This window comes from Ambystoma mexicanum, chromosome 6p (assembly GCF_040938575.1).
Source record: "Ambystoma mexicanum isolate Mex_15411 chromosome 6p, UKY_AmexF1_1, whole genome shotgun sequence".
NCBI classification, from domain to species: Eukaryota; Metazoa; Chordata; class Amphibia; order Caudata; family Ambystomatidae; genus Ambystoma; species Ambystoma mexicanum.
In genome coordinates, this window is record NC_090935.1 from 1,262,877,802 (window position 1) to 1,262,900,491 (window position 22,690).

The 22,690-nt window shown below is 45.8% G+C and overlaps 1 protein-coding gene across 1 annotated transcript in view; it reads left to right on the forward strand.

The window, feature by feature from the left end:
• Positions 1–21,787, forward strand: part of GLDC (glycine decarboxylase) — a 472,733-nt gene extending 450,946 nt beyond the window's left edge. The window contains exons 24-25 of the mRNA XM_069625925.1: positions 12,803–12,883; positions 21,081–21,787. Of these exons, the coding sequence (XP_069482026.1) occupies positions 12,803–12,883; positions 21,081–21,224 (225 nt within the window). The 3' untranslated portion in view covers positions 21,225–21,787. The remainder of the gene's footprint in view (positions 1–12,802; positions 12,884–21,080) is intronic.
• The last annotated feature ends 903 nt before the right edge of the window (positions 21,788–22,690 follow it).

The following is a 22,690-nucleotide window of genomic DNA, read 5'->3' on the forward strand; positions in this document are numbered from 1 at the left end:
GTGCAATTAAGGGGTGGAGACAAGGGAGAGCAGACATACGATCTTCAGGCGTGGTGCGTACGGATCGAGCAAGTGCACAGAGGGAGGAGGGAGGGTCCAGTGCACCCGGTCGGTTAGGACTGGGTCAAGTGCAGAGAGAGCCACTCTCTATGGTACACTTCTCAAGTGCATTGAGTGGGAGTGTGGTGTAGGGCCCTGACGCAAGTGCGAAAGAGGACTGGCAACGGTGCCGGGGACCAGTGAGACTGCTGAGGTACACCCGATGGCCAGGCAGCGTGCTGTAAGGAAGAGGAGGGAGAGAGGGGAAACGGAACAGGGTTAGCAGGTTAGAGGGAGAGATGAGGAAGAGAAGAGGAACATTTTGAGGCGTTTCGGAATTTAAGGAGATCTGGCTCAAGACGGAGGGCAGCAGGAGGGCTATTCCAGAGGGAGGCACCTCCTGAGGATAAGTCTCTCCCTCCAAATCTCTGCTTGGAGAACCGACTCACTCGAAGAAGGTTGGAGGTAGATGAGTAGAGGGCTTGTGAGGGACAGTATTTAGGTAGGCAGCATTGTAGGTAGGTCCCAGGCCCCAGAAAGCCTTGTGAACAATGCAAAGGGTGTTGAATTGGATCCTTGCACCTAAGGGGAACCAGTGGAGGGATTTTAGCGCTGAGGAGATGCCGTCCCTGAGCTTGAGGCCAAGAATAAGTCTTGCAGTTCTGTTCTGGATGAGTTGCAGAGGGTGCAGGGCAGAAGGGAGTTTGAGGAAGAGGCTGTTGCAATAGTCCAGCCTCGAGAGAACCAGAGCTCTGGAGACCGTGAGCCTCTGGGGGAAAGTGAGAAAGGGTAGAGTACCCGTGAGGAGGTGAAGCTGATAGTTTATATTTTCATAGAGATGTCTGAAATGTGAGAGGAGGAGTGTGAAGTCACCGCTGACCCCCAGGTTTCTTGCTTCGAAGGTGGGTGCGGCCGCAGGGCCAAGGCAGGCCGTCCAAAGCGAGAGTGGGACAGCGGGACCAGGGGGTCCCAATGCAAACAATCTCACTCTTAGTGGCGTTGAGACAGAGGTCGTTTGCAGTACACCGAGACTGAATAGTGGACAGGCATTCAGATATGAGCGAAGAGGAGGAAGCGGCGGCTGAGGGTAGCCTGAAAGATGGTTGCATGTCATCTGTGTAGCACTGGAAGTTAGAGGTGAAGGTGGCAATCATACATGCCAGGGCAGCCATATAGACGTTGAATAACCAGGGGGATAGATTGGATCCCTGGAGAACACCACAGGTTGAGAGTGATAGTCAAGAGAAAGGGTTTGTTTGTTTATTTGGTAATGCGCTCCAAGCCCGTGGGCATCTGGGCGCAGCAATACAAGAGGACTCGAAACTTAGTTACAATGCCTGACACAGGCTATTACAGAAAAGCAGTGGTCGCTTACAACAGGTGATACAATGCATATAGAATAACAAGGGTTAAGCGCATAAGAATAACATTTTAACAGGTTGTAACGTTTCCGCTAGGATGAGGATCGTTGCATGTCGTTGTTGTGCAGCCATTTGAGAGCGTAGGATCTGAATCTTGTGTAAGGTAAAGGGCATCTAAGGTCGGATGGGAGTGTGTTCCATGATTGTGCAGCTCTAACTGGGAAGCTCGCTCCGCCCGCTGTGGTAAGTTTGAATCTAGGGACTTCCAGTAGGAAGGTGTTGGCAGATCTTGTCAGTCGGTTAGAGGGTCTCCAATTGATTCTTTGCGCTAGGTAGGGGGGTGCTTGATTGTTGAGGCATTTAGAAGTGAGGGAAATTGTTTTAAGGAGGATTCTGTCCTTTATCTTTAGCCAGTGGGCTTCTGTCCGGTGTTTGGAGATATGTTCTCTGCGTGGGATGTTCAGAGCAGCTCTAAGAGCGTTATTTTGTAATCTCTGGAGTTTGTCAGTGACCGACTTGTTAGCACCTGAGTATAAGGCGTTGCAATAGTCCAGTCTGGACATGACAAGGACATTGGCCAAGGTGAGGCAGCTGGCACTGGACAGGAAGGGTCTGGCGGCACGGATGAGTTTACACGTGTAAGTGGTTGAGGAGGCGAGGGAGTTCACTTGCTTTTTGAGGGTGAGAGCTGAGTCGAGGTAAAAACCTAACGTTTTGACCTCGCGCATAACCTTAATAGTATTGTTATCGATGTTAAATGAGGCATAGTCCGGGGTGAGTTTGGATAAGTTGTGGTCTGAACCGAGGAGCAGGATTTCAGTTTTATCGTCGTTCAGGCAGAGGCCATGTGTGGCCATCCATGCTTGAATGAGGATGTAAATTTTATTCACCATAGCCAAGTCCACTTCATAGTTGCCCAAAAGGGGTATGAGGATCTGGGTGTCATCTGCGTAATTAGTGTAGGTGACGCCCAGTCTGTCCAACTTGTCAAACAATGGCTTGGTGAAGATGTTGTACATAGTGGGTGAGACACAGGAGCCCTGTGGGACTCCACATGTGATTTGGATGGGATCGGCACAGGTGGAAGAGGAGAACACTCTCATGGTCCGGTTGGCTAGAAAGGATTGGACCCATGCTATAGCATCTCCTGTGAAGTTGGCAGCCAGCTTGAGGTGGTTGCATAAGACTGCATGATCCACCAGATCAAAAGCTGCTGACAAGTCCAGTAAAAGTAGCAGCGCTGTTTTCCCATTATCCTTAAATTCCTCCATTTTAGTTTTAAGATCTATCAGGGCTGTTTCCGTGCCATGGAGAGGGCGGAAGCCCGATTGGCGCGAGCCTAGTAGATGATTAGCTTCTAGGTACTCTTGAATTTGGAGATAGGCTACTCTGTCGATAATTTTTAGTAGGAAGGGTACCGTGGTGATAGGCCTATAGTTAGTCGGGATAGATGGATCGAGGGTTTGTTTTTTGAGAAGGGGGAGGACCCAGGATTCTTTTTATTTGGCTGGCACTGTGTTAGATTTGAAGGATGAGTTGATAAGCTTCGAGATGAAAGGGGCTAAGTCTCTGGCAGCGTCCTTTATTATTTGAGCTGGGCAGCTGTCGCCCTTACAGTTGGAGGGCTTCAGTGAGAGGATAGCCTTTTCAGTGTCGATGATGGAGATGGGTTTAAAGCTAAAAGGGGGGATAGTAATAGGTTCAGTTACTAGAGGCACTTGTTGATCAGTAGGAGAGAGGGTATCTTTTTTATTCATTATTTTAAGTTGGAGGGTGGAGATTTTGTTTGATAGGGCATTCTGTATATTAGTGCACCATATCTTGTCCTTTGGGACCGTGTCAGTTGGTTGGATAGGGGATTCCATTTCCCGGAGGATGGCAAAAAGTTCCTTGGTATTCGATTTGGCATTGGTAATTCTGTCACTGAATACGTTTTTTTTAGTGTTGATAATTTCTGACTTGTAATGTTTTGTAACTTGGGTTAGCTTCGCTTTGTTGTCGTTGGTGGGCGAATTACGCCAGATAGTTTGGAGTTTTCGTTTCTGCTTTCTAAGGTCCTTAAGCTGGGGGGTGAACCAGGCATTGAGGTGGGCTTCTTGCTTCGCTTTGCGTAGTTTTGCAGGTGCAATGGTGTCTAGTGCGTGAGACATAGCTTTGTTTATGGTGTCTACTAGTGTGTCTGGGTCAGTGTTGTCCTTCAGACCGTTAATAGTGGGCAGAAGGAGGGGGATGAGTTTTTCTGTAGTAATATCTTTTTTACTTCTGGTAGGGAGTGGTGGTATCATTTTGATAGTTTTAGGGCTGGGGAGGTCAAGTGTGGCAGTGAAATTTATTAGAAAGTGGTCAGTCCATAGTTGAGGGGTGATGGCAGTGATGACTATGTTGCAGTTGAGTTCTGATACCCAGTCAAGGGTTCTGCCTTTAGCATGTGTGGGGGAGAGAACTTTTTGGGTAAGGCCTTGGTCATTTAGGATAGCTGTTATAGAGAGGGCATTTTTATTGTCTGGCTCATTGAAGCCGATGTTAAAGTCGCCCAGCAGCAGCGTTTGCGAATGATTTTGGGTATTGTTTGCTATGAGGGTAGTAAGGTCATCTTCAAAGGTTCCCAGGGGACCTGGGGGCCTGTAGATCAAGTGAATGGTTAGCGTGCGGTTATTAGAGAGTTGCATTTTTGCTGAGAGTACTTCGCAGGAAGCACAGGGGTGTGAGGTGGTGAGTCTGGTAGGCAAAGTGGTTTTCGCGATGATTGCTAGGCCACCGCCTTTAGCATTGGGCCTGTCTACTCTATGGATCTGGTAGTTGTCAGGTATGGCTAACATCAGTGAGGGTCCTGCTGCCTCATGGAGCCAGGTTTCTGTTACGGCAAGGAAGTCCATGCTACTGTTGTTTAGTATGTCAGCAGTTCGAGTTCCACCTGGGATGGTCGATCGGAGAGGAAGGAGGTTAACCATGCTAGAGCCTGACCTGTGATTCCCATGGTGTCCCAGAGATGTGCCATCAGGATGTTGTTGTTGACTGTGTCGAAGCAGAGGAGAGGCCAAGGAGAATGGGGATTTAGCGGCTGTGTGCGTCAAGATTTGAGAGCCGGTCTTCACGGGTGTTCAGAAGAGTAGTTTCCATGCCTCTGGATGCTCCAGATTGATGGTCGTGGAAGCAACCATTAGATTCAGTGTGGAGGGTCAGCTGAGACATGGCCAGTTTCTCCAGGAGTTTGGCCAAGAAAGGAGTGATGTAGATAGGGAGGTAGTTTGCCAGAGTGGTGGGGTCAGCAGAGGGCTTTTTGAGCTGAGGGTGCACAAGGGAGTGCTTCAGGGTTGTGGGGGGGGAGGTGACAGGGCGGGGAGCTCCAGTGTAAAAGGAGAGATTGCAGAGATCAGGCAAGGCTCGGTTGAGGGAGTCAATATTGTCTTCAGTGGTTTTGGAGCGGCAGGGGTCCACCTGTTTGGATGAAGCCTTCATAAATCAGACTTGTCTGGTGACCTCATCCGGTGTGTTGGCGATAGGGAGATTAAGGTTAGAGGGCTGTGTCAGGGTGGGAGTCGAGCGAAGGGTGGGTGGTGGGGATTAGGAGGCAGCAAAGGCAGCCCCAGTTACTTTTTTCATGGGTCTGGTGACTTTGAAGCCAAGTGGCTGTGCCGGATGTATTGCTGCAAGAGGAGAGAATGTTCAGGATAATCTAAGAAATTAGGAACCCTCTTATTGGACTGACTGGCATTACACAGTGCAGTAATTCGGTCCACCTGAAGCCAAACAACTAAACGAGTAAATTCCAGCTACAGGGAGAACGTGAATGCACTAGCGCCGGGAAAAAAAATTGATTCATTTTTTACAATTTAGCAAATTTCCCAATTCGAATGTCTTCCAAATATTGTGAAAGAAATATTTTCCTGTTAACCTTTATCTGTGCTTTGGAGGCACCACAAAGCGACTCCCCCGAGTAGACGCGTACCAAATCACCAATAATTAAAAATACATGGTTTATCTCTGGCCATGGTAGCTACGAAGAACATACTGTTGTGCTCGCAATAAAGGAACGGGTGGGGACAGAAAGGGAGGCATGTCCATAGCCTAGACCCCCCCCGTCCTCCCAACGAGTTTCTGAAATGCAGTAAGCAGCTTTGTTGTAATCCTGAACGTTGCGTGTTTTATTTGCTTATAGATTAGTATTTATTTGATTAAAAGGTTATTGCGTCTTTTCAGGGTTCTGTCTGAACCGCACTGAGCCGGTGACGTTAAGCTGGATGTTTCTCATGAAGCTGTGACCCACTTTTGCAACGAGCGCTAAGAGCAAGCGGTTGCAGGTCTCTGCATCCAGTTTGCATCAGACTTTGTCAGTTTGCAGAGGGAAGGGATGGGAGGAGCTGTGCAACTTTGCTCATTGTGACACCCATGTTCTTGCCCTTGAGAGACTAAGTTATTCGCTTTCTTTATGAAGAAATCAACGAAACCTTAGGACTTGGTGTGACTTGGACACCACATTCAATGATGTGTGCCTCCTTTACCGTTTGGAAGCAGTGGAAGGTTCTGCTTGATTTGATGACCACGCAGGAGGGTGCATTAGTCCTGGTTTGACGCTGGATCCTGCTCATCTACCGAATGTGGAAGATTAAAGGTCTCATCTTGGAAAGGACGGAAGTGTAGGATTGTGTCGAGTCTTCTCCATCCTCCCGCCCCTGTCGCTTCATATGCCTATTCTCCCTGGGTCCCTCCTCCCCTTCTTCACTCCAGGTGTTGGTAGAATGGAAGGTTGGTGTTCCAGGGCAGCTGCTGATGTCACCCTGGGGCTATCCTTGAGAGCGTCTTAGTCTGAACAGTTCCACTAAACTTACATGTGTTTCACTAAACTTACCTGTGTTTAGGTCTACCTTATCATAGATTGCTAGGGTGAATGGGGTAGCAAGCACAAAGATTACCCCTTCCATTGGAGAAGCCGAAGGTTAGTGCCACAAAACAAGCAGATTCACAGCTGGAGATGACTGCTGGGTATCCAGGAACATCCCGGTAGGCTTTCCCTTAAAGGGCACCGGGGCTTTTTGGTGGTGGGTTTAGGGGGCGCAAGCATGCCACAATTGTAAACTAGTGTGTGGAAATGGGGCTAAACGCAACCCGTCCTTGACCCATGCCTCACATATTGATCAACTTGCGCAACAGTAAGGGAAAGCCTAATCCATCGTACCAGCTTAGTAAATGTGCAGCAGTGTGTTGCTTAGTCTCTTTCAGCAGCAAAGGGCATGCATAGCGATACTGGTACCTTAAGTGAAGAGCACAGGGTACACGGAAATTAATATAGTATATCACCTGAAATGTGTCCCAATAACAAGGTGACAGACCGTGGTGGCGGGTGACATAACGCTATGTACTCTGCCTTCATTGGGATATAGAAGAGCACCAGGTATCGAATATTTTGTTATAGGGGAGGAGCAAACAATTTGCAGTTTAGGGGGTGGGGTTTGGGGGTGGCAAGGTCAACCACTAAATGTATGAGTGGACCAGGAAGGGAGCCTGTATTCTGGCCAAGGGGATGCGCCAGAGGATCCCATCTGTCTATTCGCCCTTCACGCCACCCTCAACCCAGGTACATGGGGTAGGAAAGGGACACGGGGGGGAGGTGCGGGGGACATACAGTGATGACTGTTGGTGTGAAAGTTAGCATTGCACCTCATTGGGGCTGTTATGATTTTAATGAGAGGACTAGCGTGCACTCAGCAAGTCAGCTCTTCCAATGGAACAGTATTCACACTTCTGAGCAGTAGCTGCTGCCATGATGTTCATATTTATTTATTTCATTTATAAAGCTCACAAATTACCCGGAGGCATTTAGGCGCTGTTACAGATAGCGTAGCTTGTCATGCAGTTCACGTGAGATACAATGGTAGTGAGAGCATAGGATCAAATACTGAACAGTAATATCATGCATGTTCCTTCCAGTATACAATGGGCAAGTACAGGTCTAGGGGATGGGTGGGGGGGGGGGGGGGGTCACAGAGGGAGAGGTTGTGAGTTATGCGAAAAGCTGTGTTTTTTTGCGGAATAGCCAGTAAGATTTCTTGGCTCTGTGGGCGGGGGGTGGTGGCGGGGGGGGGGGGTCGCTCCACCCAAAGTTTTGCAGCAATGTAAGAGAAGCTGGAACCTCCTGCTTTACATCTCTTGACTTTGGGCACGACTAGGCGGTCAGTGTAGGGGGACCGTGTAGGTCTGGTGGTGGTAGGGTGCCTTGGTGATTCTCTAAGTGAGGTACGGAGGAGCGGTGTTGGATAAACGTTTGTGGGTGGTGGATGGGGTTTTCAATCGGATGCGCTCCAGCATGGGGAGCCAATGTGCTTCTCTTCTGGCTTGAGAAATGTGGTCTCTTTTTGGGATGTGGAGGGCCGCTCTCACGGCGTTCATGTGCTGCACTTTTAAGCTTAGCTACTACACTTTCATTGAAAGAGACGGTACTCAACCATGTTCAGCAGGTCGGCTATCTTTCTAGTAGCAATCTGACCACTTCTCATTAAGTCTACTACATTTGGAATGACCGGGGCAACCGTACGTCTGTGTTTTTTTTTTTTTTTATTCTAATGAGCACTGGTACTACTCGGGCAGCTATATTCTGGATGGGCCAGTACAGCTGTTACTCAACAGGGCTACTATAATGGTTAAGCTTTAGGCTCCTCAACGTGGATGGAGTCGTTTGGAGACCATGAAAGCACTTTTCGGTTGGACTGCCACAGGCTTATTGATAAACAGCAGTACCTTTTCAATAGACAGTACATTTGACACAGTAAGTAGCAAGGCTGTCATCACTGTTATGCGTTGGTATCTATCCGTTGAACAGTTTTTTTAAATGTTCCATAAAGGATGAAATATATCAGAGCATTAGGAGTGCAGAACTTGGAGGCCAAAATGCTACAGTATTTTTTTTTTAGTTTTTATTTATTTAAATGTGGGAATGCTTTTTATACTGTTGATGTGGGGCAGCAACGTTTCCTCACAGGGCTGCTTCACTGTTAATGGTACTTCTCAGCAGGTTTGCTTTACGTTTACCTGGACCATACTGGCATTTCTCGGCAGAAGCCTGACCTTTAATGGGCAATCTTGGCACTGGTGGGCAGGGCTACTCTGCTTTTATTGGCTCAGCAAAAGCAGGCCTTGGCAAGACTGTTATAACATGCTCTTCTGTTTACGGTTTATTCAGTGCTTCGGAGTGTGGATTCTTGGCACCAGTCCAGTGTTTGGGGTAGATCAGGCTATATAAAATTGGTGACCGCCTGTCTTGAACTGCCTACAGAATATAAGCTATACATCGAGATGTTGAACGAAGCAGGGGACTAGAGTTGCAAGCCCTATGGGGAAGGCGTTGCGGCTCCGGACCTTTGGGATTGCAGGTTAACCAGTTTCTTCGAATCCATCTGCACATTGTGGTGTGAGGATCCAGGAGAGTGGGACTACACCAAAAGAGTGGGTGGAGTCCTTACCCCCTCGCCTGTCCTTAAGGGAAAACCCAACCCGCTCACACAGGTTTGCTCCTCTGCACACACTCCTACAGTAAATGTCAGAGTTCCAAATTGTGAAACTCAAGAGACTGTTCCCAAGAGTAGGATTCCCGCGAAAGTAGTCGAGGTTTGGTTTTCATAGTGTATGAGTGAGACTGCCCAAAGGTACACAACACGCTCAGTGGTCCTGGGCTGATGGGGGGCGAGATTTTCCCTTCAGGATTGGGATTGTGCTGCTGGGGGTCTCTCTCACACGCACACGCACACGCACGCACACACACACACACACACACACACCTTGTAAGTGATACTCTCAAACCAAGGAATACGACTTTGCTGCATGATGTGACCTTTTAAATAGGAGGTAAGCGGCTTATCGCGAATGAGTGAGACGATGCTCCCAGGTTTGAGTCTCACTCAAACACTAGGTCAGACAGTGTTCCAAGGTAAGATACCCACGCTGTCAGACTGCTCCCAGGTGCGAAGCGCACCTATAATTATGACTATGGATTCAAATCAGAGTCTCATGCGATGAGTGAGTGTGCCCAAAGTGAGACTTGCATATAATCAGTGTTTTGATTTAGATAATTCTCCGTGTCGCAAGACCTAGACCATATTCACAAGATGGGCTCCCAGGAGCAAGACCAAGCTATCTGGGGCTTCTCACTGGGCCAGAGCACACTGAATATGCGAGTCCCAAGCAAGAAGAGGAACTCTGGTGCAGGGTGTGAGACGATCGTCCAATGAGTGACACTGTTCTGTACATGTTCTGCCAAGTGTGCGATTCGGGTCTAACATGTGTGATTGCCCTCTGATCTATTCACAACCAACGAGTGAAATGCCCCGAGGTCTGAATCTTGCACCCTGTGATTGATCCTACTCTCTAAGGTTTTATACCCCCCCAGGGAAGGATCTAGGTCTGCACGGTGTGAGAATCGCACCCACATGACTGTTAGATTTTGAAACTTGTTGCGGCCATGATTGATGGTAACTCTATCCTTATCAAAGCTCGGTTAAGCCAACGCATGACTGCCAACCAGGGCTGGGCTCTCTTCAGCTGGACCCAATGATGTGTGCCGCTCTGAACCGCTTTGGTATACAGTGATAATAACGAATTACTTTTTCAGTGAAATAAAAAATTCCAAACAAAATCGGTAAAAGTAGATTTGGGGGTGGGGTAAGGGATTAAAAAGCGGGAGAGGGGTTTAGGGTAGGGTAATAAAACTTTGGAAACGGGGGTTTAGGGGGACCTACCAAATTGAAAACCAAACAAAAAATCGATATTTTTTTCGTTACTTTTAATTCACTGAAAAAGTTTTCATTATTAGTGAATTTGTTATAAACGCATGGAACCGTGGGCTTTGTATGCATGGAAAAGGAAGGGCAGGCATTAAAGCAATTGGGCAACAGGCATTCTGTGATGATGGTGAATAGGGAGGCATGCGCACTCTCGCCCACCAGCCAGGCTTTCTGTGGCACAGTAACCCTACATACATTGGACTGTAACTGATCACTTACTGCAGGCATTATGCACAGAGTGATTGATGGGCATTTTGTGGCACAATAACGAAAAGGACTGCCTTATGTGAGACGTTAAGGGATCAACATGTATTCTACAATAACCAATGGGAAAGCAATATGTGCATGGAATCTGGTGGATAAGATATCTCAGTGAGTTGAGCTCGGTGCACACTCGCGCACAAGCTCAAATGCCAGCATCCCCAGCACCCCTTTGCACCCTTCCGGAGTTGATACATTTTGCCAATAAACCCTGCAATGCCAGCACTTAGCAACTGGAGTAATCCTCATGATGTGCTATTTACTAATGTGATATTCAGTGCAGATTAAATGAAGTTGGCAGGATAAGCCAACCGTATCCACAGCGCTTGTATGGGTTGTATTAAGTAGCACAAGGCAGCAGGTGTATGGGGAGTGAGTATACTGCCAGTATACTAACACATTATAAAAACAATAAACGGGGGGGGTTCCCAGAACACACTGCGCCAGAGATGCACACATTTGAGATAAACTCTGGTATTTATTAAGGATGGTCGATCAGCCTGACACGTGTTTCGAGCTTGACTGGCTCTTCATCTCAGGCTTGTATTTGAAGTAATGATTGCAGTTCATGAAGGCATAAATTGCCTATTTGAGTTCTAATGCTTTGTGGATGCGGACAAGGCTGTGTACGGGCATAAAGTAACAGAAATTGGCTCGAGCATGAACTGCAATCATTACTTCAAATACAAGCCTGAGATGAAGAGCCAGTCAAGCTCGAAAGACGTGTCAAGCTGATCGACCATCCTTAATAAATACCAAAGTTTATCTCAAATTTGTGCATCTCTGGCGCAGTGTGTTCTGGGATCCCTCGGTTTACAGATTAAATGAAGGTCGGGCATTTGGTGGCAAAATCACTGATCTGTAAGGTTTCTCTGGCACATGAAATGGTTGGCATGCATAACTTAAAGTAGCCGATGGTCGGGTATTTTATTTGAGTAACAGATGGGCATTCTGGGGCCCAGAGACTGATTGGCATAGTAGTCGGTGGCACCGGTGGTGGGGCTAAGGATGCTATAGCAGAGTAACTGATTTTAAATGCATGTTGTGGTCCTCTGATGGCAGTGATTATATCACATGTTTAACATATGTGGATGCTAATTGTTTTACGTGTTATTAGGCATGTACACAAACATTGCATAAGACAATTTCCAGAAAGTGGTGCTACAATGTTCTTCTGCACGATGGCTTCAGATGTGTACTGTACTGCTACAGTCATGCCCATTGCCATATTCGCGGTCACAGGATTTCTGAAGACCATAGTCTTCTGCCAAATAGACTGATGGACGCAGTGCTTAATTTGTGTGGGTGTTTGCCAGGGCTCAGCCCCGGCACTTATTTCTGAGCCTGGTTTTATTAAGTTGTGGTATGTTAGCAACTTTTGTTATTTTAATGTCAGTCAGTGGTAGTAACAAAGCAAGCAACAACTAGGCAACTAGGTTGGCAGATCATGGCTAATTATTACTGTTCATGAATTACACTGAGTTGGAAGGTGATGATGCTGGTTACTCGTGCTAGCGATGCCTGCACACTGCTACACTCAGCCTGCATGACATTGGTGCAAATTATCTACATTAATAACCAGCAGCACTGCCACAACAGAGTGGGTTGGCAACAACAGGACAGTCACCAGTGAGCAGTCCCAACGCAGGGACAAGGTCAGTGAAAAGGCGAACGTCGAAGAGGAGTGTCTGTCCAGAGTGACGACCTATACAAGAAGACCTTACTGCAGTGTCTGACGGGAAATTTCATTAGTTCATTAGATGGTCAACATGTTCCACTTGCCACTGATGGAATTCGAGCAAAATGTTAATGATGCATTTTAAAATAACACTTAACATTAGTTGTGGCTTGAAATAACGTAAATGTTTGGCAACACTGGCAGAGTCAGACCATTCATCACCTTAAATGAACCGGTGGGAGTTGCAGCTTTAACCCCAAGTATGTTGACACGGTTTGGAGCAGGCGTGGGTGGTGTCCACCCAGTGTGTCAGAGGTGTGATGGAAACTATTTTCTTACAATTAAGCACTGGGTGGACGTGATTTGCAATGCGAAGTAGTTGCAGCATAGCAGTCCTCCATATAGCGGTGGTAGATTGAAAAGTACGCATTTTCTTCATCCGAGCTAACTTTAATACCCGTGTAACCTCTTATCACACACACTCCTGGCTGTGGGCCTGCCCTTTTTACAAAAGGGTTGCATTTGTATGAGAAATATCACGAAGGTTATTCTGAAGCCCACCGAGCCCCCCTTTGCAATCCAGCGTGAGATTGTTGTGTGGAGAAACCTGTTGTGTTTGGGGGGTGCTTGTTGTGCCACGCCCTGGTCTGTCCTGCCTGTAATAACTTTTTTTCCTTTTCTCGTTGTAGATGGCACCCCACACCTTGCATTGCATCGCTTCCTCAAACTGGGATCGCCCTTATACAAGAGAAGTAGCTGCCTTTCCACTAGTAAGTAACGTGGATTACTTTGTATTCACCAGAGGGCACTTTCTATGTTTACTATAGGGGTGCTTGGAAGCTGACCTTTGTCTCATAGAAGGGGAGAGTTTGTGGCCCTCTCAAAGGCAAAAGACCAGTGTTTGACATTTGAGTGCATCACCTAGAAGCTGCTGAACAAATTAAGAATTCAGTGACATGAACGTGCTTTATTTTTTAGTTTCATTTCAAAAGTGCAACTGTTTTGGTGTAGTGAGATACTATTTTGTGAAGCCTGATGTTCTGGGAAGTGGGTGTAATGGGACTCTGTTGCTGGCAGGGTTTATAGAATGTAGTGCAGCCATGGGTTTTGGTCAGGTAGTCTTGAAGCAGGGTAACGTAGTTGCAGACTGGGAAGCAGTCAAGTTCGTTATGTCCAATGCGTGGGTGATTATGGTGCCTCAGTGGGCGGCACTGCCCGGTTAATGACCCGCCTCCCAAGTAAAATGGCGCGAGGCAGTAAACTGCTCGATACATTTCTCTTCTACTCCATTTTTTAGTCTAATCTTCACTCTTTCATCCCGTGCCTGATCATGAATCTTAAAGCATTACTAAAACAGCTATGCGTTACCCCTGGGTCGGCTCAGGAGCTGATGAATATAGCAAAGGACTGTTATATTCACCTGTGGCGGAATAGCCCCAATTACCGGTGGTGATGGGTTGGGTGGAGTTGAGGCCTGTTTTTATGGAAGGCATTGGGCCATATTACAGAAACATTTCACAAGTAAATGTGCAATTCGCACTACAGCAAAAATTGCACACGTGCAAAGAAAATTCTTTCAATGTATTTTTTGCATTTACCCACATGTTTCCCTAGTGTTAATTGCGTTTGCACTGGTGCAACGTTTCTGTACTACCCTCGGTGTGTTCTTCCAGAATAGAAAAACAGCCTTTTATGGCCTGGGCAGATCTACAAGTGTTTGCTGCACTGTTGCAAGCAGCACTCCTTCCTTTTGATCTTGGCATGCTTTGGTGTGCTGCTCCCTTCGGTGCATTACGTCACACACCACCACTGTGATGTGCAGGGAAGACTAGTCCTGTCCATTATGTAGAGTGATCAAGCATGTATACTGTTAATATGTAAATGACCACGCTTCACGCTGATGCTTGTCTTTATAGAGAGGCTTTATTTCTTTAGTTCATCCAAGAGAAAGGCCCCCAGCTGTGGCTGTCCTCCTGCTCTCAATCCTCTCTCTCTCTGCTGCTAGAATGTGGAACCTTTGCTTAATCATAACAACAAAGGTTCCTTGGTAACTAGGTTACATGGCAGCAGCTGAATTGATGTGATTGTAAACTCAATGAAGTAAATGTAACCACCTCCTAACACCTCCCTTCCTTTTACCAAAATATAAGTATTTGCCTAAACTAGATAATAGATTTCATTGAACATAAGTAGTTAATTATTTACATAGTATCTGATACACCGCTATATGAAGAAATAATTAAATTGCTTTAAATACCCCTGCAGTGCAGTTACAAGTTGTTGTTTACCTTTTTGCAAATTGCTATCCTCTCCTTGTTCCAGACCCCACCCCCTTTAACAAGCACAGAAGATCCCAAATCTTTAACAACTTATTTGGGCTGTGAAAATATGGATGCACCTTTGCGCACCTTGGTGGGAAGTTTGATCTTGATCCAATCACCTTCCTCAAGACTGAATTCTCTACAAGCATTCTTCCTGTCATATTGGTCCTTGGATCTGACCCCAGATTCAAATATCTTCTCTCTCACTCCCTCCAGATCTATTCCTACGAATTTTGACCTTCCCATCCAGCCTGGACACATGTGTGAGTTAGGTTTCCTCCCTCTTAATAGTTCAAATGGGGATACACCCGTAACACTGTGTGGTGCTAGTCTATATTGGAATGTTCTCTCCTTTATGGTCCTGATCCAGTCACCTCCTGTTGCTACCGCAATTCTAATTGCATCCATGAGAGTGCGGTTGAAGCGTTCTACACACCCATTGGTCTGGGGATGATATAATGAAGTGGTTACTTGTTCTATTCCATGGTTACTCAAGAACTCTCTAAATTCCTTGGAAACCAATTGGGTCCCATTATCTGATAAACACTTTCTGGGGAATCCCTCTCTCCAAAATAATTGCTCCAAACATTTAATGATGCTACTGCTGGATATGTCTCTTAGTGTAAATATTTCGGGCCACTTGGATAATAAATCTATGACAACCAGTACATAGGTGTCTCTCCCACCCTTGATATTGAAAGGCCCTAGTAAGTCTAAAGCAACCTCATCCCATGGAACTGTGGATGGCTTTCTAACAGTCATGGGTACTTTTTGAATCCTGAGACCCTTATTACCTTCAATGCAATCACAACAATTGTTGACCACTTCTTCAGTGTCTTTGTCAAGATTAGGCCACCAAAATTCTGCTCTAACCAAGCCTTTGGTTCTAGGCAGTCCCAAATGCCCAACATGAGCTAGCTCAATTATTAATTTTCTCATTTTAATAGGTACAACCATCTGATGTCCTCTATGTAAGTATCCTTTATCAATCCAGAGTTCTTCCTTAACTTTGGCAAACCCGCCTAAATCACCAACATAGTTTCTTATTCTGTTCTGCGTCACCAATGTTAAAACTCTCTGGTACAATTCATCCTCTGAACATGCATTGTCCCACTCCTCTTTCTTTACTGACTCATGAACCTGAAATATTTCAACACCTTTCTCACGAGTCAGAGGAGACTCCTCAGACACTGTTTCTCTCACTACTGATCTGGATAAGGCATCAGCAACTACGTTGGTTTCACCACTAATGTGAAGCTTATCATATTGCAGGCCTTGTAGGGATGTCACCCACTTCATGATGCGTCTGGAGACTCCCTCCAGACCACCTTTGGTAAATATTCCTATTAGGGGTTTATGGTCTGTACATACTGTGAATTCTCTGCACCACAAATATCTTTTGAACTTTTCCACTCCCCAGACACAAGCCAATGCTTCCTTTTCTACCACTGAATATCTGTTCTCAGGTCCTTTGAGAGATCTAGAGGCAAATGCTATGGTGTGTAAGCCCTCCTGATCTTCCTGCATTAGGACTGCCCCAATACCATAGTCACTTGCATCCACAAATAGTAATGAATGTCTACTTTCTTCAAACGTTTTCAAGATGGGTGCATTGACTATAGCATCTTTAATCTTACCAAACTCTTCCTCACAAGATTCATTCCACTTGAACGTAACACCTTTACGAGTCAACATCCTCATGTTCCTTGACAAATTTGCCAACCCTCTAACAAACTTGCCATAAAATTCAACCAGACCTAGAAAAGATAGTATATCTGCTTTGGATTTTGGTGCTTCCATCTTGCGAATAGCTTCTATGGCCTTTTCTTTGGGTTTGATCCCTTCACCTGTAATTTCATGACCTAGATATTCAACTTTGTCAGTTTTGAATATGCATTTCTCTAACGATACTGTAAGGCCAGCCTCTTTGAATATGTTCAACACTCTCTCTAACCTTTTATCATGTTCTGCTTCATTTTTCCCACATACTAGCACATCATCCTGGTAACACATGACACCTCTCTCTCCTCCCAGTAATCTGTACATGACGTTCTGAAATACACTAGCTGCTGAAATCAATCCAAATGGCATTCTTATACATCTGAAAAGGCCAATAGGGGTAATGAAAGCTGTGAGATCTCTCGAATCAGGGTGTAATTCTACTTGGTGATATGCAGATTTGAGGTCAATAAGAGAAAATACTTTGGAATCAGACACCCCTGCCAATAAATCATCTATTCTGGGTAAAGGAAATTTGTCAGCCACTACATTTTTATTCAGGTGTCTAAGGTCTATGCATTCCGCAGAGATCCACTGCTCTTTCTCACTATTACAATAGGACTAACCCACTCTGAGGAATCAATTCTCTCTATCACCCCTTCACTTTCCATTTTATTCAATTCACTCTCTACATCTTTTCTCAGGGCCAAGGGAATGGTCCGTAATTTGGCAACTTTGGGAATGGCATCCCTTTTCAAACAAATTTTGTGCACAAATCCCTTCAAGCACCCTAACTTAGTGCCACTCATATGCCCTCTGGCCCCTTCCATAACAATGCTCGAGACCGATTTTCCACCGGATTTTCCACCTTCAACAGTCAAAACCTGTTCTGGGTGGCTTGCTTCAAGTCTTATCTTGAGCTCTGCCTGATCGCTCCAGGACAACAGCTCTCCACCTCTGTTGGCTACATGGATAGTCCCTAACGCCTTCCTGTCTTTGAATTGGAGCTCAGCTTCAAAGCACCCTAAAATTTCTATGGGCACATCTCCATAAGCATTTGCTCTGACTACATTCTCCCACAATGTACAACATCCTAATTTCTCCTTCCACACTTGCACACTTATCAAAGTATAATCTGCTCCACTGTCCATGAGCATTGATACTGCCAACCCCTCCAACTAACACAGTTGCATATATTTCTTTTTCTTGACCTTCCCATCAATGGCATTGACTGAAAATATAACTTCTCTACCAGCATCTTCAATTGATATAAATTCTTGATCTGCATTGACTTCATGTATTTGACTTGGGGGCGGTATAAAAATTCCTACAGCATCTAGCCATGTGTCCTCTGACCCCACATTCATTACATATAATGTTTGATGCATAACATTCTTTGTCAGATGCTTTGTGATATAGACTCCCACATCTGAAACACCTCCTAATTGATGCACCTCTAGGATAACCAGAGTCCCTGCCACCCCTGAATGTAACATTCTCACTGGGCGACCCTCTGGTAGATGATCCTTGTCCCCATGCTCTGGTAAAGGGACCTTGGCGACCCTCAGGTCTCCTACCCATTTGCCAAGTGCGACGCGCAGTTGCCGCACCTCTCTGAATCACTCTCGAAACCTTATGTATGGCAGCTTCATTGTCATCAGTTTTGGGCTTATCTTGAGATGTATTATCCACTTGAAGCATTTGTATACATTTGTCTGTGTGTTCTATCATTTTCGCTATCTCAATTGCTCTATCAAGAGAAGGATTTCTTTCCTTCCATAACTCCTTCCTGATATCATTAGAACACTTAATCATGAGTTGGTCCCTGACATGCTCATCTCGACAATGGTCAAATCTACATTTGATGGCTAAACCTCTAAGAGCAGTTACAAATTCCTCAATACTCCCTCCAGTTTTTTGAGTTCTAGTGGCAAATTTGTACCTTTCAAGAATTATATTTTCTTCAACACAGTAGTGTTTGTCTAATTTTGCTAATGTTTTCTCATATGGACCCCCATCAGGAATGTCTGGAGGTTCTGGTAGTTTTTTGACCACTTCCTGTCCTGCGGCACCTAAACAGTGAAATAGGAGCGCCTCTTTGCGCTCATTGGAGAAATTGGGTCCAAATGCTGCCAGTGCATATTTTTGAAAACCCTCTTTCCAGTCTATCCAACGCACTCTGGGCTCACCTGGTGTAGGCAGGAAGAAAATTGGGGCTGGGACGTTTGCCATGTTGTGAATTAATTAATGTCACCCCCAGGTAGGAAACCTTACACAGCCACACTGTCACTTACTTGTACTTAAATTTTATAAGGTGTGATTTCAGGTGGAACCTGTGCTGATATTGTCAGCGCTGTCTGTGGTAGTTGCAATTTGTGATCCACAGGTCAGCCTCCTCCGTAATCCACAGGTGATCCAATTTGTGATCCACAGGTCATCCAACCTCCTCAATATTCGTGCTCAGCTCCAGTATGCTTTTATGGTTCTCTCCACTGCCAGGCACTGACTTCTTTCTTGGTGCTCCGCTCCAAAATGCGCTTTGCTGGTTTACTCCGCTCCAGGAGGATGGCCGTGTTTCTCGCCTGCTATTACACAACACATCTAGTGTAACACTCCGTCCATTTGCATCCAAACTGTAATCAATATTGCTGCAGTGTTGCTGCTGCTGGGGGCCTTTTCTCCTTGGCCCAATCCTCGTCGCCAATGTTAATATGTAAATGACCACGCTTCACGCTGATGCTTGTCTTTATAGAGAGGCTTTATTTCTTTAGTTCATCCAAGAGAAAGGCCCCCAGCTGTGGCTGTCCTCCTGCTCTCAATCCTCTCTCTCTCTGCTGCTAGAATGTGGAACCTTTGCTTAATCATAACAACAAAGGTTCCTTGGTAACTAGGTTACATGGCAGCAGCTGAATTGATGTGATTGTAAACTCAATGAAGTAAATGTAACCACCTCCTAACATATACCTCTGCAATTCTGATGGCATAGTAACAGGGCCGTCCTTTGGAGGTCTCCAGCGGTTCTAGCTTCTTCCCCGTGCCACTTCCTTCATGCCCCCAACACTGCCCTCACAAGCTCTGGTTCAGGGCTCACGGAGACAGCGCCAATGTCTTTACTTTCAGTAGTTCCTTGCCCCAACTCCACTCCTGGCACAGCTGTGGGAGCTGCCTATTGCCACCCTCTGTCACCACAACTTTACATTGCATGGGGGAAGATTAAACATCCAGGAAGAAGTGGAAACGAGGAGTATTGAAGCCTAAACAAGATCCATGGGCTCAAGCCCACCATCAAGAATCTAGGCATGTGGGTGGGTAGGCAGGAGGTTGGGCAAGCCGATGTGAAGCTGTGCCATGTTAGATGGCTGTGCAGCCAGGTAGAGGAGTGGTGGATGCATTACTTCAAGCCGGTTTGGTATATGATGGTAATACCCGGCATGGGCATGAAACTGTTCCTTTCACGTCCTGCCTATTCCTGAATGATGGCATTACTGAGGCATTTGAGCCTGCGCCTGGCCTATGATGCCAGCAAATGGGCATACAGCGAGTTCCCTTCCATGTTGTGGCTACACCATGCATCCGAGTCATTGACTGGTATTGTACAGCATTACTGGGGCATTGAAGGCTGCATTTGGCAAATCATTGCAGCACCTAGAAATGTGTGGCTGCACCTTGCATATGGAATGTGTGATGTCATTCAACAGCATTTCTAAGGAATTGGAGGCAGCAGTTGGTATACAATGGCCGCACCTCCCTATGCCTGCTGGTACCTTGCATATAAGGAGAATACCTGGCATGTGAGATTAAGGTACAATACGGCAGTATCTGCCTATAGGGGGCTGGAGTTGGCCTATGATGCCAGTACCTTAACTTGACCGACTACACATTGCAACTCTGAGCATCAGATGCTTCTCTGAACAGAGAGTTTGGGGCAGATCTATCTCCTCGGCTGGGGCCTCCCTCTGGAACAGCCCCCCCCCCCCGCCTCTCTAACTTAAGCAGAACCACCTCTGGTTCTGGAAGCAACTCAAGATCTTCTTTTTCGCTTCTTATTTCTCTTCCTCACCCCTGCTGTTGTACCTGACTGCTGCACAACTGGTCACCCTCTGAACCCGGGCTCAGGCACCTGCATGTTCAGTTGCCCTTGCACTGCCTCCGAGCTCCCCAGCACTTAAGGGTCTGTATTTGCAACACCACAGACCCTTCTCTCTGCACTTGTGAGCCACCCGCTGGCTGCACTTGTGAGTTAACTGCACTTCCCCATTCCTCTCTTCCCCCCCGCACTTCTCACCTTCCCTCTGCCTGCTCTTGCGGGATTTGAATGACACTAGGCCTAGTAAGATCGTTATTTTGTCCTACCGTTGTTTCCCCCTCCTTTTCCTGTTGCGCCTAGAAACACTTGTGTACAGGCACGTTATAAATTCCACATTTTATATCATATGATACTATGCATGGGATTACATGGCAGTGTCGGCATAGAGGGGGGTGCACATGGCATATTCTGGTAGTGCTTGGGAATGGGGACTGCACATAGCTAGCATACGATTACCTGGAGTGCAAGGCTGTACCTGTCGAAAGGTGGCAGTAACGGGTCATGTTGGCATATCAAGGCAGCACCATAGGTAAAATATGGTTTGTGACTAAAGTAGCCTTTTATTTGCTTTATAAACTAGCTATTTTAATTAAAATAAGTACGTGTTTTACATTTGTAACGTCACGATGGTCCAGTGGCATCGGATACGTCATTTGTGATGCACCTTCCAGTGATGTCATCAGATGTGTGATGTCACTTCCACTACCCCTGGCGTTTTGGTGAAATGACATCCCTCCTTAGTAAGCCAAGCATTAATAGAGGTAGAATTCTCTGGAAATGATTTCATTTTCATGAACCTATTTCTGGGTCTGCATTATTTCTTTTGTCTTTCTCTTTCAGCCATTTGTGAAGCCGGATAGTAAATTCTGGCCCACTATATCGCGGATTGATGACATCTATGGCGACCAGCACCTTGTCTGCACCTGCCCACCGATGGACGCCTACGAGTCCCCCTTTACAGAGCAGAAGAGGGCCTCCTCGTAGTCCCAGTGCCTTCCCGAGACTGTTGGCAAGACCTTCCTCTTTCCCGCCCACATTTTAAGAAAGGGCTTTTATATACTGTGTATATTTGTCTTAATATACTGTAATTGAAATGCTGCTACACAGAATTCTGAACGTAATCAGTCATTTGGATGGGGGGCAGCGTTCAAACTGGATGCGGACTTGATTTACTGGCCCACTTTCCGAAGCATTTTATGTGTAAAGTTGCCTTCCTCAAGCACCTTTTTTGTTTTGTGATAAACACCCTCTTAACTGTACAGCCAGGATTTGACATTTTAACATAGTATTTTTTTAAAGTTTGGGTGTTTTATGTCGAGACGTATCTATTTTTCTCCGTTTTTCAGATAGTACGCAGATATCTACCGTCTTTGTAATTATTACTGTAAACGTATACATTTTGTAAAAAAAAAAACGGACGAGCAGGCGTTTTTAATTTGCAGATTTCCCCTCAGCCATTACTGGAGTGATTGGATGTTTGAAATGTCTTACCTGCATTTTTAGCCTCTTGCTTTAGTATCCCAATAAAGACCCTATATTTTCTCCTTTTTGCTCTCCACCGACTTTTCATTCGATTGGTTACTTTTCAGCGATATCTGACTCTATTGGTTTAACATCGTTAAACAACCCAATATAAAAGGTTTAGACATTGCAATTGAAAATGCTTAAACCTCTATTGCCAAGGAGTGTGTTGCCAGCAGAATGGTTTGAAGGCTTTTAAAGATGAAGTGAAAGTGTGATCTACATTATACGTCTGCAACCTTTGGGTCTCCAGAGTTTTTGTACTACAACTCCCATGAGGACTAGCCAGCATCAGCGGTGAGTGATCATGATTCTTGGTACAAAACATCTGGTTGTGTAACATTTGATATAAAGGTTTCTCTTGCTTGTGCTTTGCATTAGTTGTTTACCTTTCAACGTCAACTGCTGAACCATTACACCAGTAGATGGAGGTTTTAGAAAATGTTGAAGCTCTTTGGATAAAGTAGATTGTCATCTTTGACAAATCCATTGGCCCTCTAGAAATTAAGAGAGACTGAACAAACCTTTCACTCTGTCAGCCAAAAGCAGCACACCAGTACATGAGACTGCAACCACCAACAAATATTTATAAAAATGCACACACTGGGCCAAACCACATGCTGTGATTTGTCTTCGGGCTGGCCTGCTCTCACTGGTGGCCGTACCGGACTTATTTGCATATGGCTGTACCCCTTTTGCAATGGCTCAGACGGGCTGAGCTAAACAAAGGTGGTGTGGAAGGTTGCCTAGAGTAGTGCCAGTGGTTCAGATTAATTCAAAACCTTCCACCACTTTTTAGTTATATATTGTAATTCACTGAAAAAACATTGTTAAAGGGACGTTATGGTTAAGTTGCGCTACTAAAAACCCTGTGCAATTCAATGGAAAAACGTTGTTACAGGGACGTTATGGTTACAGGTAAAATCGAA